Consider the following 16936-nt stretch of genomic DNA (forward strand, 5'->3'; position numbering starts at 1 on the left):
GGTTTTTTATCAAGAGCAGACATACCACCATCTCTTTCAACCCCCCTGGATGCCACCAAAGATCTTGAGGATCTTGAATGGTATAGTATAGACTGATTTTATCAGGTTTCAGAAGCTAAGCATGGTCTCTCCTTGGATGGGACACCTCCAAGAAAGGCTCTGCAGAAGAAGGCAATAGCAAACAACCTCTGTTTAATCACTTGTCTTGAAAAGGCCTGTGAGGTTGCCGTAAGTCAGCTGCACTTTATACGTGCACCAGAGCTTCTCACATCTTCCTTGATTTCAGTACCTGACCCATGTTTCCACAAGGGTGGGTGGGTGTCAGAGCCAGTTTCATGGCGCTCCCATTATTTAGGGTCTACGGCAGGGGTGTCCAAAAGGCCCGCCGAATGTCCACAGACTACAATTCCCATCAGCCCCTGCCAGCATGACCAGTTGGCAGAACTGATTAGAACTGTAGTCCATGAACATCTGAAGGGCCATAAGTCGGACAGCCCTTGTCTATGGCAAGACTTTTATTTGAAGGCTAGCTTATATAAGAAAATGTTCACTGTGATGGATGAAATTTGTGTTCTTTGGTAGGAGAGGAGGGGCCACATGGCAATCAGTGATTGCATCCAGGCCCTTATTTCTATAAGCCTTGTCTGTGTGGGTGGGTGTGTGGGTGTGGGTGATTTCCAGACCTCACCAGCAAAACCTCTGATCCCTCGAAAAGCTTCAGGAGAAAGAGGGCTGAAGGGCAAATGTACCCCAGGACTCAAGAACGGATACTTGGACATGAGGACAAGAGCTGTAAGGCAGCAATTTTACACAAACCTGATGATTATTTCTTTTTGGTTGCTGCTGCTGTTGTCAACAACTTAGTCTGCTGAACTTTTGCAGAGAGGAAGGAAAAGGGAAAGGCCTCGCTCTCCTTCATCCACGTTGCTAAGCAACAGGTCACAAAGTCAGCAGCCTTCTAAACATCAGATAAAGGAAGGCAAAAGGGTACAAAGTTTAAAGGGGTTACAGGTTACCTTTAGTGGGACCTTGTGCCTTGTCACACTCTTTAGCAGTTTTTTAAAGGATTTCTAGTCTGTAATGCTATCTTTAATGCTAACGTTTTACCAATTGTATGTTGACAATAAATACTACTAATTTGACTTGTATTTTATCAAGTTACAATGCCAATATTAGCTTGAATCTTCACTTCAGATCCCAAGTATGCACTGAGAAGAAGCTGCAAGAACACCGGACTGCTCCTTAAATGCTTTAACTGTGAACAGGATGGGGAAATTAAAGACTATTAATAGGGTAGCTGGCCTTTTCAAGACTTAATGGGAAGGGTAGACCACATTTGCTTTTCAGTCTTAAAGCTCAGAACTCAAAACATGTTCATTATGAAAGGCAGGTGAACGAACGGTTGATCAGACATCAGCGGCATGAAAAGCATTCCATGGTGGACTGCGTACATGTGGAGAACTACAGCAAACCTGAACCACTAAGTTTGGGTCTGTGTATTTAGTGTTTAAGGAGAAGGCCTGACTTTGCTGAGTATAGGCAGTAAACGGAACTAAATAACATCCTCCAATTTAATTTTTATTTTAAGGAAAGGTCATAGAGAGAAACACATTTTACTGTGACATGTCTTTGAAGAGGACAGCCATAGATGCAGGTAAAATGTTAGGAGCAAAACCAGTTGATTCTGGCTGAACTTTGTTATCTACCTGTATTGTAGCAATGTCTACATGGCCCCAGATAAAAAACCCAAAGTCAGGGACTTAAGGAGTTTAGGCAACCAAAAAGGTATAGAAGCTGGTTGAAACAAGGAAAACACCAAATATAGAGGAGGATCACCTATGCTGTGCTTGTGAAAGAATGGTGGGAGAAAACTGCTTTGCATTAGAATTTGTACTAGGATGTAGTTTCATAGAAGTGTTCTGCTGAACTACTTTTTAATTAAAAAAGACTAAAGAAAAAAGTACCCTTACGACTCATTTGCAAAACAAAAACAAAAAAGGAAGACGATAAAGTTTAGATCAATTTTTTTAAAGAAAGTTACTTGTTTATTTTAGTGCAGAACAAGAAAAACAGCAGTGCCAAATTAGAATAACTGCATGAAACAAGACTTCCTGGGCAATTGGAAAGGAAAAGGCAGCATATACACGGCAGCCCTACAGAAATCAGGAAGCGACAGGCAGAAGGGCGAGATATATTAAAGGCTACCCAAGCTTGTATTACAGGAAGTAATGGACTTACAAAGGACCAGTGCAGATTAGATATACAGGGGAGAAAAACTTCCTAATGAGGGAAAACACTGATATTGCAACAGGCAGACAACAGTAGGTCATTCAAGCAACCATATTTGAAGGAGAAAATCAGATCTGAGGGAAGAAACCTTGACTAAAGGATAGCAAGAGTGAACTCCTTTCTAGAGTTCTATATCCACAGGCTTAGAAAAGTGCTAGCTCTGCTCAGTTGTAAATGTGCTATATGTAAAGCAGCAACAGTGTGAGATTTTAGAGATATGGTGATGCTTAGAGCCTTTTTAAATTTCTCGTACTGCATGCTGTATTCCCATGGAAGCATCTGCAATGTGAGGTTTTCCCCACATTCTTTGAAATCTCTTGTTCTTGTAGTTAAACTGAGCCGCTTCTTCCAAGATTGCCTATGAAGTTTCCCATTAGGTATCTGGCATTAATTGTATGTCAGGGACACTACAGGTGTCACACAAATCAAACCAAAAAGTTACAGATCACACACATTTATTCAGAAGCAAGTTCAGCTGTGTTCTGGCCTTAATCACAAGCATGCAAATGTAACATGAGCTGAGGCCTATACACTCAAACTCCATACCAAGTGGAGACAGCCCGCATAACCTGTGGCAGAAGGAACTATCTTCCTTCTTTCAAGACTGAGGTCTTGAACTATAAAACCATAAAACTTAAATAAGACCCATACATAAAAACACTCCCTTTGACTCTTCTCCACAGCCTCTAAGAAGTGAGCAACAAAATGAGTACAGTGAGGATCAGAGTCCTCTAAGAGGCAGAAAGAACTAAGTGAGGCCTATTCACGTACAAAGACCTGGGGTTGCACCCAGCAGAAGAAGGAACGAAGGAGCTGCAGTGAATCCTTCTTCACTCTTTCAAGCAGCCTTCTGTGGTGGTGGTGGGAAGTGATGTCAAATCACAACTGACTTATGGCGACCCTGTAGGGGTCTTTGCCATTGTGTGGGCTGAGAGAGATCTGGGAGAGCTGTAACTGGCCCAACGTCCTGGATTCATGAGGGGGAGTGGGAGACTGAGCCTGGTTCTCCAGATTAGAGTCTTAGCCACTAGACCACACTGGCCAGAGGCGTAGCTCCAGGGGGGCAGGGAGGGTATGTGATGCACTGGGCACACGCTCCTGCGGGGGCATGGTGTGGCGTGAGCATGGCGGATGCACCAGCGCACTGGGTGCTTTCCCCCCTCGCTCCGTCCCTGACACTGGCCTTCTGCTATTGGTCCCCAAAACTCCTCTCTTGAGGATCAAGACATTCTCACAGGCAATATGACCCCCGCACAGGTCACGTGGGCTGCAGGGATGATGGGGAATATAATAATGGGAAATGAAGTGATCTCCCCATTTACCTCCTCTATCATTTGCAGTTTGCATCAGCAGAAGACAGAGAGAGGCAACTTGACTTGATTCCCGATCAGTGCTGCAGCTCTTTTGCCCTTTGGCTCTCCTAAACATCAGACAGAAGTTTTGGGAAAGGCAGGTAAAGACTTCCCACTAATACCTCCTGTGAGCTCTTCTGGTGGCTCCAATTTACAATCATTTGGGGTGTGAACAATGGTTCATTTTAAGCAACATTCACAGGATCAGGGGTTGCTACTGGTTTGAGGCAGTGGTACAATTATCATTATTGGTCGTTTCCCCACTTACCTTTTTGTTGCGTGCTACTCGTGGCAAGTAACGAGGGGTCCCGCTGCACTCCCCACTGTGCCAGTGGCGGCAGCACAGCAACCCCGAATCTGCCACTCTCCTTCCCCCTCAGCGTGCGGTATTTCTGTTTCTGGATGGAACAGCACCTTTTTTAACACCCTGTGCTCTGCGCGGGGGAGGGGGAAGCCCGGGGGTGTGACTGCCAGTTTCAAGACAGAAGCTTCGGAAGCTGCCCCCAAACGCTCCCTTCCCTCCCTCTGCCCTTGCGCCCTGCTGCAAAGACGGGGACAGAAAAGGGTTTTTTAAAAAGAAGACAGGAGACGCGTTCCTGCGGTGGGGAGTAAGACTTCGCGCTCAAAAGCAGCAATTCAAAGGAGAGCGGTTTGCCTCAGAGGTTTTTTTTTAAGTGGAGAATCGGCCATTATTAATTTGATCTTTACCCACCCTTTCCCGACCAAAGTCAATAACTCTGCCACGACAAAGTATTTTGCTTGTGTGGTTTATGTCAAGGTTTGGGCCACATATCTTTTAATCTAGACTACCTTAGTGGAGCTGTAAAAATGAAACTGAAGACTTGTATTAAGTGAAAAACAAACCCATTTACCACATGAACAGTAAATAGTGATTGTACAATTAGCTGGAGAGTTCTAACAATAAAAACTGCAAGAACTATGTCTCTTCTCACAATACCCATTGTCAGACCACCGTAAAAATATATGCACTGCAATGCAAACCCAGCCCCATTGTCTCCTGCGGATTATCCATGAATTCCCACCAATAATGCAACACCTCTCTAGAGCCCTGTATTGTGTGACTTACATTTTCAGGTCACTGTTTTTATCAGGCAAAGTGTGAAGGTCATTGAAGTATTTTTAAAAAGATGCCAAATAGCAACCACAAAACAGATCTATATATTTGATATCAGTGTTAGGATCTCCCTTTAAAAGCTTTCAGCAATAGGTCTGCAGCCAGCCCTGGAGACAGGATCCCACTGACCACCTTCTCCTCCAGAAGGGGAATCTGATCTCTCACTGCGAAGTGACTCCGGAAATGGTCCAGCATGCTCTCCTGAATTACATTCCACATCCACACTTTTTGCTGCCTCTGCCGTTTGGTGATCAACTCGCCACTTGCAAGCATGAGTTCTCGGTATTCGGTCATCTTATCCCACATGTCGGAGATGCCTTCTCCAGTCCTGGCAGAGATCCGCATGACCTATTCAATTTAAGAACAATCTTTCTAAGAGAGACAAGGCAAAAAGTACGCTATCAGGCTAAACTGATTCGGCACAAACATCTTTGAAGAAACCAGGTTAAGAATGCAGCACTGCCAGCTTGGTTTCTAAGATGAGATATTCAGATACTACAGATACTTTTTGGAGGGGAGGGTGGTGGCTCAGGTGGACCATGCTGGTTAAGAGCAGGTGGACTAATATGGACTAATATGGTTTGATTCCCCACTCCTCCACACAAGTGGTGGAGTCTTACCTGGTGATAAGTTTGTTTCCCCGCTCCTACGCATTCCTGCTGGGTGACCTTGAGCTAATCAAGTTCTTTGGAACTCAGCCCCACCTACCTCACAAGGTGTCTGTTGTGGGAAGAGGAAGGAGTTTGTAAGCCTCTTTGAGTCTCCTTACAGTAGAGAAAATGGGGTGGATAAGTATAAATCCAAACTCTTCTTCAGTGGTACGGCATATGCTTTTCATGCAGAAGATCTAGCTTCAGTCCCCAGCATCTCCAACTAAAAGGATCAGGTATGAGGGCATGGGAAAAGACCTCTTCCAGAGACTCTGGAGAGCCAATGCCAGTCAGAGGAGACAGTACTAACCTTGACAGACCAATGTTCTGCCTCCTTATAAGGAAGCTTCATCTAGCTACAGAGACTTGGCTAGCACAATGCTAAATATTTAAGAAAAGCTTTTAAAATCAAGATGCTCCCTGGACCTTAGACCCAGAAAGGGGCATGCCTTATCTACCCACCCTCCCCACATACTGCAGTTGTCGTGGTTTCTTTAAATTATGCTGCATTGAAAGATGGCTTGAAAACTATGAGTCAGGATTCAGCTGTTGTGTCGCATCTCAGAAACAAGAGTCTGAGGCTGCAAAATGGAATGACTGAAGATCAACAAACTAAAGCTCAATCAAAATATCCCCGAAGTATTAGTGGTTATAACAAGGGATTGAGGAATGGTTGGTGCAGCACTCTTCCGAGAAGAGGGGCTTTTCAGCTGGGGGATGCTGTCCGTTCAGGCCTCCAACATGGCTGGTAGTATCTGTATTCAATTTCAGTTGGCACATCCAATGCAAGACCTTGAGAGGCATGATCTGGCTGCTGTTGAACACATCCGATGCTATAATTCTAGATAACTGCAATGCATTCTATGTGACGCTGCCTTTGAAAGCTGCTGGAAGCTTCAATAGATATAAAATACGGAAATAAGACTGCCAGCTACTGCAAGCTGCAGGGAATCTCCCCCAAGTTTTTAAAACAACAACATTGACTGATAGTTCATTGTAAGATACAAAGTACTGGGTCATTAATAATCTTTAGAAACCGGAAAATGCTGGGACCCAAAGGCCTGTCTGATCCCATACCGTGTTTCCCTGAAAATAAGACAGGGTCTTATATTAATTTTTGCATCAAAAGATGCATTAGGGCTTATTTTCGGGGTAGGGCTTATTTTAGGGGAAATACGGTATCTTCACAATTCATTAAGGTGGGCTTTCGGCAACCCGTTGCTTCCCCGTCACGTGTGACACAAGCTGCATCCTCATTGGCAGGGAGCAGAGGGCACTATCCGCAATTTATGATCTGTAACTACCAGTAGGGCTTATTTTTGGAGGAGGGCATATATTTTAAGCATCCTCCAAAAATCCTGAAAAATCATGATAGGGCTTATTTTCAGGGAAGGGCTTATTTTTGGGGAAACACGGTACAAGCCTGCCTAGCAACTGAGCTTTTTTCTTTGGTGTTATCTCCATAGTATGTTTGAATTGAGAAGTTTGAGTAAAATTTTCAATCCTATTTTTAAATGTTTAACTACCTTTACTCGTTTTCTTTTGTTGAAATACAGTATATAATTACATCCTATAAACAAAATTAAATATTTCAACGTGTACATTTAAACTGATGATACACATTACTGTTGGGCTTTTGTGCATTCACTTCCTGCCTCGAGGCTGTTTGCTTCACAGTGGGGTTTTTCCCGTGGTTTCCTGTTTACACAAGAGATTGGGCCAGAGGACTCACTCAGTCCTCAGGTCCATTCAGCAGAGACGGGCTGGTCCACAACGACAGCTTTAATTTGCAAGGAAAGCACTTCTTACCACCATCAGCATTTGCTCACATACAGAAACTGAAATCAAGAGCTCCACCTAGTAGGACCAAAGTAAATCACACTGGTAATAGGGGAGGAGCAGAGTCTTCTGCTATATACACATTTACACAATAAATGTATCACATTAGCAGAGTCCTTTTGCCTGCACCACTGCACTCCTTTTCTTCTTATCTAAAGTAACCCTGCCAGTACAACAGGGGCAAAAGTTTAAATCCTGCAAGCCTTGTGGCTTTCCTGCAAATCCCGCCCCCTTTTTTCCTGGCATCTGATAGCTTAATAGACCAGTCCCTTGCTCCTACGTTAGACCTGCAGTTTTAAAAAATATATACAAAAACCAAAGCCTTTCTGATCACTCGGAAACAGTGGCCAGAAAAGCAGGAAAAACTGGTGCTGGGTTTGTTGGGGAAGGCAGGAACAGGAAAGGTTGAGTTTTGCCAGCATTTGGAAACTGCACAGCATCCCTGTTCTGCCCCATGGTGGTTTCGGACAGAAAAAAAAACACATAAAGGAAAGTCTACCGAGAAGGAAAGGTAAACTCACTGAGAGGCAGAAAGCAAGTGCATGAATGGCCTTTATGTTAGGATCCACCTTACAACTTTTGAAGAGGCTTACCGTCAAGATCCTGGTAAACAAAGTTACACATTTAAAGAATTATGTATATTATCACCACAGGATGATGTAGAAAGCACCATTAAAAGAGACCTGGAGAACTATGTGGGTTCTGCAGTATTAAAATCAATGCCCTCTCACCTAACAGCAAGGAGGAGAGAAGAGTTTTATTTTGGATGTACTAACCTTTGGGCTCCAAACTTTAGAGCGCTTACGGAGTAACTTCAGTGCGCTGATGTATTCTGCTTGAATCCTCCGCGCTGGCACAACTAAATCTCCATCAGCTTTGGTTACAGCAACGAGATCGGCCATCTCAACAATCCCCCGTTTGATTCCCTGAACCAAGCAAGGGGAAAAAGAAAAGTGGAACTCACAGAGACACTGGTTCAATCTACACTAATCTCCTTCAGAAGACCCACACCAATGCTGACATAACTGCCTTCACTGCCTTTCTTCACCTTAAAAGTTATGGTGCCAGATAACAGCTGTTCGTAGTAGAAACTTCACTAGTTTTTAAAAGAGAATCCCAGTTTCTTGGACCACCTTGTTCCAAAAGTCCAATATGAAATCTTCAGGTATGCATCAAATGGCTATTGTCTGATTTAACCACTGCAAGATTGAGAGTCTGTGTTAAAGCCAAAGGGCTTCTAAGGAACAGCCAGATATGCATCCAGTAGCACCTCAGAAACCAACCTCAGAAACCAAAATAGCACCTATTTGGTGCACCTCAGAAACCAAAATACTCGAAGATTTTTGGAGAATGAGTTTTCAAGAGTCAGAGGTATCTTTAATCAGAGGTGGAGCTACCGGGGGCCGGGGTGTGCGTGTTGCACCAGGCACATGCCTGGGTGGTGCGGAAAATCGCCCCCGCGGCCCCACACTCCCCGCCACAGCCCTCCCACCCCCGCACTTACCTTAGTGATACAGTGCAGGCTGAAGAAGCGGCCTGTTCCCTTCAGGCTGAAAACAGCCTGGTGGGAACTACACTTTCCAGGAGATCTTGTGAGCCCCAAGGTCTCATGGGAAGTGCTGTTCCCACCAGGCCGTTTCAGGAACAGGCCACTTTTCCAGACTGAACTAAGGTAAGTGTGTGTGTGTGGGGGGGAGGCTGGCAGGGTGGGCAGGGTGCCACAGGGGCAGAAAACACAAAGTGCGCACTGGGTTCAGTATGGCCCAGCTACACCTCTGTCTTTAATCTAGCTCTTCTACTGCAGACCAACACCACAACCCTTTGAAACTAAGGAAGAGCCAGTGTCATTTTTAAATATTTGGACCTAGGCAAACCCTGGATGCAAACCCAGACTAAAAACGTTCAACTGCATAACAACATCATGGCAATTAGTGTCTCTCAACCACAAATGCAATACATGCTGCAAAGGACTCTGTATGCTAAAATCTACATTAAAAGTTATTGCTAAAAGTTAAAATGGGCAATAAATTCTACTGTATTATGGCAGCTCAGGGAAAACAGTAAAACACAAACAGCACTACAACCGTATTTTGTTGCTAGGAGAAGGCTGAATAATTTGGAAAACCTTCTGTTCTCAAGCTTCGCTTATTGTCAATTTAAAAACAATCAATACCTGCAATTCATCACCGCCTGCTGGTGGCAACAGCAACACAAACATATCAACCATATCAGCAACAGCAAACTCTGATTGCCCCACACCTAAGGATGGAAAGCAGAAATTAATCACTCACTTTGAGTTCTTATTCCAAGGAAATTTTTAAAAAAACAGACTGTAAGAAGGGATTCGTATGTGGGGACAATTGAAGAAAGTGTTGATATAGATTAAAAACAAAACAAAAAGAGGCAAATGAGATGACTTTTTAAAAAGCACCAGAATAAGGAACAGGAGAAACTCACTGAACATCAACCTAGCCCAGTTTCATAAAATTCCACGGACTTGGGCTAATAGCTGTTGTGCCACCAGAGAAAACACCCAACTTCAAACTGCTTATGCTCTCTATGTCTATATCCTCACTACAGAAATATCCGTGCAAGCTTAATTGCACTATGGGCCACTACTCTGCATATCTAAACACACAAGAAGCTGCTTTGCCCTGAGTCAGGTATGCCAATGTCAGTATTGTCTACTCAAGGCCAGCAGCAGCCCTCCAAGGCCTTGAAATAGAAGTCTTTCAAATGACTTCCTAATGGAGGTGATCTGGCAATGGTTTAGCAAAGGCCCTTTCCGCATGGGCCAGGAAAGCAGCTGTAACCAGGGTAAATTACCCTGATGGAGCCCCAGGGCCGCTCGCACACTTCCAGACGGGCAGCCCCAGAGCTGCTGTGGTCCGTGGAGGCGCCTCCGCACGGAGAAGCGTCCTGTTTTTTAAAAAACTTACTCCTCTCCCTGTGCAGCTCTGCAAGGACTAGGAGACTTGCCCTCGCAGCTATGGCGACATCTCAGGGATTGAAGGGCAGCGTGGTTATGTTTCCTTGTCCCTGCACAGCTCTGCAGGGAGAGAAATAAGCTTTTAGAAAAAAAGACGCGCCTAAAAGCAGTGCCTCCAACCCGGTGCCAGGTGCAAAACGATGTTTTTTTAAAACCTCGCTCATTCAGCAAGTTTCAAAAACAGCGTTTCCCCGCCGGTTTGGGGGGGGGGGAGCATGGTGCTGCCTCGTTTTGGAGGTGGAAGCCATGCAAAGTACACCCCAGGAACAGTGTTTTTACCGTGCCTGGGGTGCTGTTTTTGGCCCGTGTGGAAAGGGCCACTGATTAACACCTGAGATTTGGGGTCTCTTTCTCTTTTAAGCCTCAGCAAGCCAAAAGACCGTGATGAACATCTCATCCATGTCATCAGAGACCATGATGTGGTCAGCAAACACCCAAGGAAGCTTTTCACTTACCTACTGTTTCTACAAGAACGATGTCATAACCTCCTCCTTCACACAGAAGAATGACTTCATTTGTGGTCCGGGTCACACCACCCAGGGTGCCTCTGGTTGGAGACGGTCTGATGTATGCATTCATGTCTCTTGACAACTCTGTCATTCGGGTTTTATCACCCAGGAGGGATCCTTCAAACATTGAACAAAGCTATAGCAAACTTTGTTTCAAGATTCAAGTCAATTCAGGCTTATTCGATTAAATGGAGGACCAAATAGTAACTCTTTTGTGTGGCATAAGTCCATTAAGCCCCAAGAACAGCTTTCCACTGGCAGCAGGGAGGAGTGGTGGTGGTGATGGAATTTCTGCCTCACTGTGCTGCTGGAAAGCCCTCTGGAGGTAGTGGGGCAGTGCAGCAGCAGCAGTGCTGTTCCCAGCCACCTGGGACTCTGGATTGGGCTGTTAGTTCTATTGCTGGCATGAAGCCTGCATCTCAAGTTTCTTGCAGCTTACCTGTTCCTCTGATGGTTGCTATTTCAAGGTGGGGATCAGGATTAAGCCCCACTGAGGAAGGGCCTTGCCCACTTTCCTGAAACACTGGGCAAATGCCACATTAAAGAATGGTGGTCAGCAGTGCCATAGATAGCTCCCAAGCCACTGAGTGACTATCACTCAGCTACACTATCCATTTAATCAAAACAACTAAATTTGTGATCCTAAACAAGTAGAAGAGGAAACGATACATGTTTTCACAGACATACTCACCACCACTTGTACTAGAGGAAGGATCAACTGCCAGCACAGATACTTTATGTCCTCTTTCTGTGAGCATTTTCCCAAAGCATTCAATAAATGTTGATTTCCCAGCACCAGGGGGCCCAGATAATCCTAGGTATCAGTAGAAACATCCTTGAGTCTAGGGCAACACGCAGTCACATTAGAATTGCAGTACAATGGAATCTGCATGCTATGCAAAATCATCAAGGTAAGCATCTCCTATGTGAGCCCAGTATCTTCATAACTTAAACTGAGAAAAAGAGGCTCTGATCTAAACCCGATTAACATATTAGTAGCAATATTCTTTCATTCCTTGTCTTAATTGCAATCTCTGCTCTTTCCTCCCAGTTATAAAAGTCATATTTTATTCAAAAATGCAGTTCCCCCATCCTCATGGGTCTTTTGTTGTTGCCGTAAAGTCACATCTGAGTTTTTAAGGCAAGAGATGCTAGGAGGTGGTTTGCTATTAATGAGTCACAATCCTGGTATTCCTTGAAGGTCTCCCACCCAATTACCAGGCAGGGCTGAGAGTGTGTGATTGGCCAAAGGTCACCCAACAAGCTTCTGTGGCACGAGTGGGGATTTGAACCCGGGTTTCCCAAGTCCTAGTCCAACACCTTAACCACTATACCACCCTGCCTCCCCAATACATGCACACAGCTACTGAAAACTTGCATGTGACGTATGCTGCCTCATAAATCACACATTTACCCATCTTCCTCAATCAGCTCAAATTTTATCTCTTGTAACTTTTTTCCTTCTCTGTCACCAAACCATATTTTATGTAAGCAAGTTCTCTCCAAAGAATTACATCATTTATGGATTCTTTTTTTTTAAATGAGCATATTGAAGAGCACCACCAGAATATTTTCAAAAGAGTTCCATGTTTATCAAGAGGATTTGGGTGGCACTTGGAGTTATCAAGACATTAGGAAAGATTTTCTCTTGAGTAGGCAGATTTCCGGGGGAAAGTAACTCCCACATACCACCTGTACTTGAGATACAACAACCCATCATGATGGATTCCAGCTCTTTTGTAAGTTTCAAGAGATTTTTAAAAAGTTCTTTAGAACTGTGGCAAATCAACAAGCTGTGTTAAATCATAGCAATAATTGTGCAAACAAAAAAGGACTGACCCACTCTAAAGGCTAGTGGCTTTCCTTTATTTAACTGTTCTTGCTCTCTGTGGTAGGATAGTACCTTCTGAAGCAGCACCTGTGCAATCTCCTTTTTCCTGCTGTGTGTGGATTCTACAAGAGTAATGGCTTCCGCCAAGCAGGCCCTGTGCCCGTGGACAAGTCCATTGTACAGTTTATCTAACAGTCTTTGCTCCTTAGCAGAGAGTTCCTGCATTTGCTGTTCTGCTACTGTAGGACAACACCAGCCAGTCTTCAAACCCTTCGAAGATATCATCATTTGCCTTACAAAATGGGGCTGCAGCAAATTAGCCATCTGACCACACAGAAGAGCAGATCCTGGAAGAGGCCTCAAACAAAAACTATTCAAATAACTTTTCCTAATAGTCTTTAACAACTGGTAAGGAGGAAATCGTTGAAGCAGTGACGATGCATTCATTTTGTCTTGTCAGGGAGATCTGTTTTTCGACAGCCTAATAAGGGAAGAAGAAAAATCCCCAATACTTTCATTTCTCTCCAGCCTAAATTTCAATTATAAAAAGCACCATAAAAATACGTTACGCAATCAATTTGCCAGATCTTAAGTCAGAAACTACATCCATGAGGAATAAAAACCTGAGGGGAGAGAAGCTGGCAAAAGGGTTAATCAGAAACACATCAACCCACAGGCTTCCCACTACATAAACCATATAACATGTACAGTCAAAGTGCAGGTTGCCAGTTAAAGTAGCCTCTCCGCAGCTTAAAAGAAAGTCCCATGTCCATCCAAGTCACTCATGGAGTGACAGTGAGGGAATGAGACCGAAGGTTATTGCAACGTTTAATTGTATGCGTCCCCTTCCTTTAACAGCATTGCCTTCTACATAAGGCATTACAGCACTGTCATGCCTTATAGTCTTTGGGATTTGTGTTTTGGTTTCGTTGGTTTGAATCCTACTGCATTGTTTATTTGGCAGTCCTTGCAGCCTGATCTAATTTAAATCTTGGTAATCTGCTTTGAGTCTCAGCAAGGGAGATTCAAACGTTCAAATACAAACGTTAATATTCATTCCTAAAGCGTGGCAAGTGGATTCTCTGCATCCAGAACACACTTTCAGCTCACAATATCACCAAACCATGAAGCCAGTTCAGCTTCTTCAATTAAGCAAGTATCAAAGCTTCATGCAAAACTGGGCCCTGTGTGCAAGCAACAAAGTTCAGCGGAAAGTTGCAGAAACTTTTGAACATTCAATAAGCTAAGCATCACTCTTCTTCATGCAGGCTTTAAATTGAACAGTTACTCACTGTTCTCCACACTGAAACAAATGGAGTTAAACCCCACAGATACAAAGAACATCATGGTATTTGGAATTTCTACCATAAACATGTGGCACAGTTATGCACATTAGAGGCTTTAGCCTACATTCATTTGAAGTAAATGTATAAATATTGGCCCCATCACTGCATGGATACTAGGATGCCAGCAGAATACTGTAAGAGGTCACAAGTCCTTCCCACAATCCCTGTGACTGTATTACTCCCATTGACACCCAATAAATATATTTAGGATTGGGGAGAAAGAATTCTAAACCATAATGAAACATTTCAGTGGCAGTATTAGCACCTGCACACTGTTCCCTACCTACCTACAGACATACAACAAAGCCTCAATCCCTATTCCCTTCTGATGCTTTGTAAAGGCAAAGCGGCATGATCTAAATATCCTAAGCAAACAGAAAACTGCAAATCAATTAGTCAGTTCGGGTGTTCATAATCCTATAACAAAAAAACCAAATGCCAGTGAAAACGGGACTTTTTCTTATTCCCACCACCTGGAACTGAAGCCCTTCTCACATTAAACCACACTCACTGTCTATTGCATAACTTCCGTGCTTGAGCTTGTTGCATTTATGGAGCTGCCCCCCGCCCCTCAAGACTAATCGGAGAAAGAGCCATTCTCCATTTACAATACAGCACAGCTAGAACAACAACCCTATCAGGTCCTCCCATTTCCCCCTCCCTCGCTTAAATCCAGTCGGGCTCTGGGCTGACAGGCGACCTTGGAGTGGAACAATACGCCCCCTCCCGCCCTGACTGACAAGGGGGGGGGGGATCAACGAAATGACCTGCACCTCTGCGAATCTTTTACATCCGGGACACGTCAGTGCGCACAACTCAGGCCTGTTCTCGTTCTGACCCCCGCCCACGCTCTCGGCGTCAGTCACTTTTGCGCCTGCATACAAGGGAAGGGCGAAGGGCCGAGACAACAGTAATCCGCGCAAGCGCAGTTAGATGCTCGGCGTCCCTTGTCTTTTATAGAATGGGAGGGTTGCAAAAGAGAGTCAAAGTTGGACTTTTGCGTGCACAACGGATTCTTTTTTTCCCGTTTTACATCCTTTAGGGTTTAAACTGGAATAAATTAGTTTCAAAGGACAGCCGTGTTGGTTTGCAGTAGTTAGAATGAGGTCCAGAAGTCGTTAGAGACCACTAAGAGTCTCGGGTTAGAATGGGAACGATGAGAGCAGCTCATAAGAGGCAGTGTAGAAATCCAGCAGTTTGCCGTTGCAGAGATCTCCCCCCCCCCCCCCCCCCCAATTCATGTCTTTTTGTATAGGGGAAAATGGAATGGCATATTTAAATATATATGTTTAATCCTCTTGGCAGAACTTTGTATGCTAGACGAAGAGGAATAAATGTTCCAGTAATAATATTGTCATCGTTGAAGCTGAGAGACAGTTTTGCAGTGCAGTCATTGTTCTTTTCATACGGCCAGTGTGTATGTGTACAGAACAACAAAATAAAACTATGACGGGGTCCACTATTAGTGTTGACATCCCTGCACTGCAGGTTTTTGAAGGGGGAAGAACTGGGGGTCTAATATTTGAGGGCTAAAATTGATAATGGTCAGGGACAGATTGGTGCTCTGGGTCAGTGCCAAATGTACAACTTGGAACCCAAATGTGAGACATGAAAACCCTATGACCTGGCCTAGACATGTAGACTGAGGTGGTGGAACATGCTTTGCAGTTCAGAATGCAAGGAAAGGATATTACATTGTTCAAAATTCTCCTGAATTAAAGAATTACTGTGGAAAACTAGCACTGCATACTAAGGATTAAGATAGAACCATTCTTCATGATGTACTGTTTTCTTTTTTACATTTGCAAGGAGTTTTCACACAGGGAAGCATTACAACCTTTACTGGCTGTAGCTGCAATCTTAAGTGATAAAGCCCATTTCACCACCTAACAACCCCACCCTCTGCACTGGCTGTTGGAAAGCTTCTCTCACTGCCAATGTGGAATCAATTGTGTTGTTGTGGCTCTTTTCCATTATAAGTTGTAGTCTGATAGTTTTAGCTCCAAATGTTTTGCCTCTGAAGATGCCAGCCATAGATGCGACAAAACATTAGGAACTAAAACTATCAGATCATGGCCACACAGCCCGGAAATCCACAATGGCTAATATTACCCTCTCATTCTATGCAACATCAACATCTATCCTCCTTCTTGAACCCTCTCATTTGAAAAAAAATCACTAGTTGAAAGAGGAAATGTCAGTGCAAACCTTCTTAGGCTTGGTTGCATATGGTACTTCTGGTTCCCATGTAAGACCAACATTCTCTCTTCCTTGTGTATAAAACCCCGCTGCTGAAGCAAAACTACCATGGGTTTGAGTGCCTTCAAATGGCTTCCTGACAGGCAGAAATTTAGCCTATCAAACCTCCTTCACCTGTTATTTGTTTGTTTATTTACCTAGTTTCTTTACAGCCTGCTTTTCTCTCTGAGACAACATGACCATCCATGCTGGCAACACCTTTACTAGTTGAATTTCTGCAAACATTTGATTTTACATTTAACTGACGTTTTAAATATATTTAACTCACTTTGAATTTTCTCTCAACAAAGGATATATATATATATACACATTTTTTTAAAAAAAGGTAATAAAGGCACAGAAACCAGGTCAGAAAAGGACTATCCTTGCTACTACTACATCTTTCAGCCAGAAGGGGAAGCTATTACAGTATATAACTTCAGTGTGGTATTAATGTATATTAATGTGTATGTTTACAGCATCACACCACAGTCATGAGATGGTCTACTCCACAGAGCAATGGCCAAATCACTTGAGACCTTGAAAGGCATTGTTCATTCCACATGCATTACAGATAGGGTTGCCTGCCTATAGGTGGGGGCCTGAGATCTCCCAGGATTAGAATTGATCTCCAGACAGTAGAGATCAGTTTCCCCTGGAGAAAATGGGTGGTTTGGATGCTTTTGAGTGGTCTATGGCATGACCCCCCTCAGAGTTCCAAATTCCTCCCTTCCCAGGCTCCATCCCCAAAATCTCAA

General features: G+C 43.9%; 1 protein-coding gene across 5 annotated transcripts; it reads right to left on the reverse strand.

Moving 5' to 3' along the window:
- Positions 1 to 2034: 2034 nt before the first annotated feature.
- Positions 2035 to 14814, reverse strand: MMAA (metabolism of cobalamin associated A). 5 transcript variants are annotated; one of them, XM_048510000.1, is made up of 7 exons: positions 14714 to 14814; positions 12603 to 13075; positions 11455 to 11577; positions 10710 to 10880; positions 9439 to 9524; positions 8042 to 8191; positions 2035 to 5124 (listed from the first exon to the last, which is right to left on the reverse strand). In XM_048510000.1, the coding sequence occupies exons 2-7, from the start codon at positions 13039 to 13041 to the stop codon at positions 4837 to 4839; spliced, it is 1257 nt and encodes a 418-aa protein (XP_048365957.1). In that variant the 5' UTR covers positions 13042 to 13075; positions 14714 to 14814; the 3' UTR covers positions 2035 to 4836. The 5 variants fall into 5 exon arrangements, with proteins under 5 accessions (XP_048365957.1, XP_048365956.1, XP_048365958.1 ...); XM_048509999.1 differs by lacking the exon at positions 14714 to 14814 and adding an exon at positions 14452 to 14652; XM_048510001.1 differs by lacking the exon at positions 14714 to 14814 and having other exon boundaries at positions 12667 to 12777.
- Positions 14815 to 16936: the final 2122 nt, after the last annotated feature.

The sequence above is a fragment of the Sphaerodactylus townsendi genome, linkage group LG10 (genome assembly GCF_021028975.2).
Source record: "Sphaerodactylus townsendi isolate TG3544 linkage group LG10, MPM_Stown_v2.3, whole genome shotgun sequence".
In the NCBI taxonomy this organism is placed as follows: domain Eukaryota; kingdom Metazoa; phylum Chordata; class Lepidosauria; order Squamata; family Sphaerodactylidae; genus Sphaerodactylus; species Sphaerodactylus townsendi.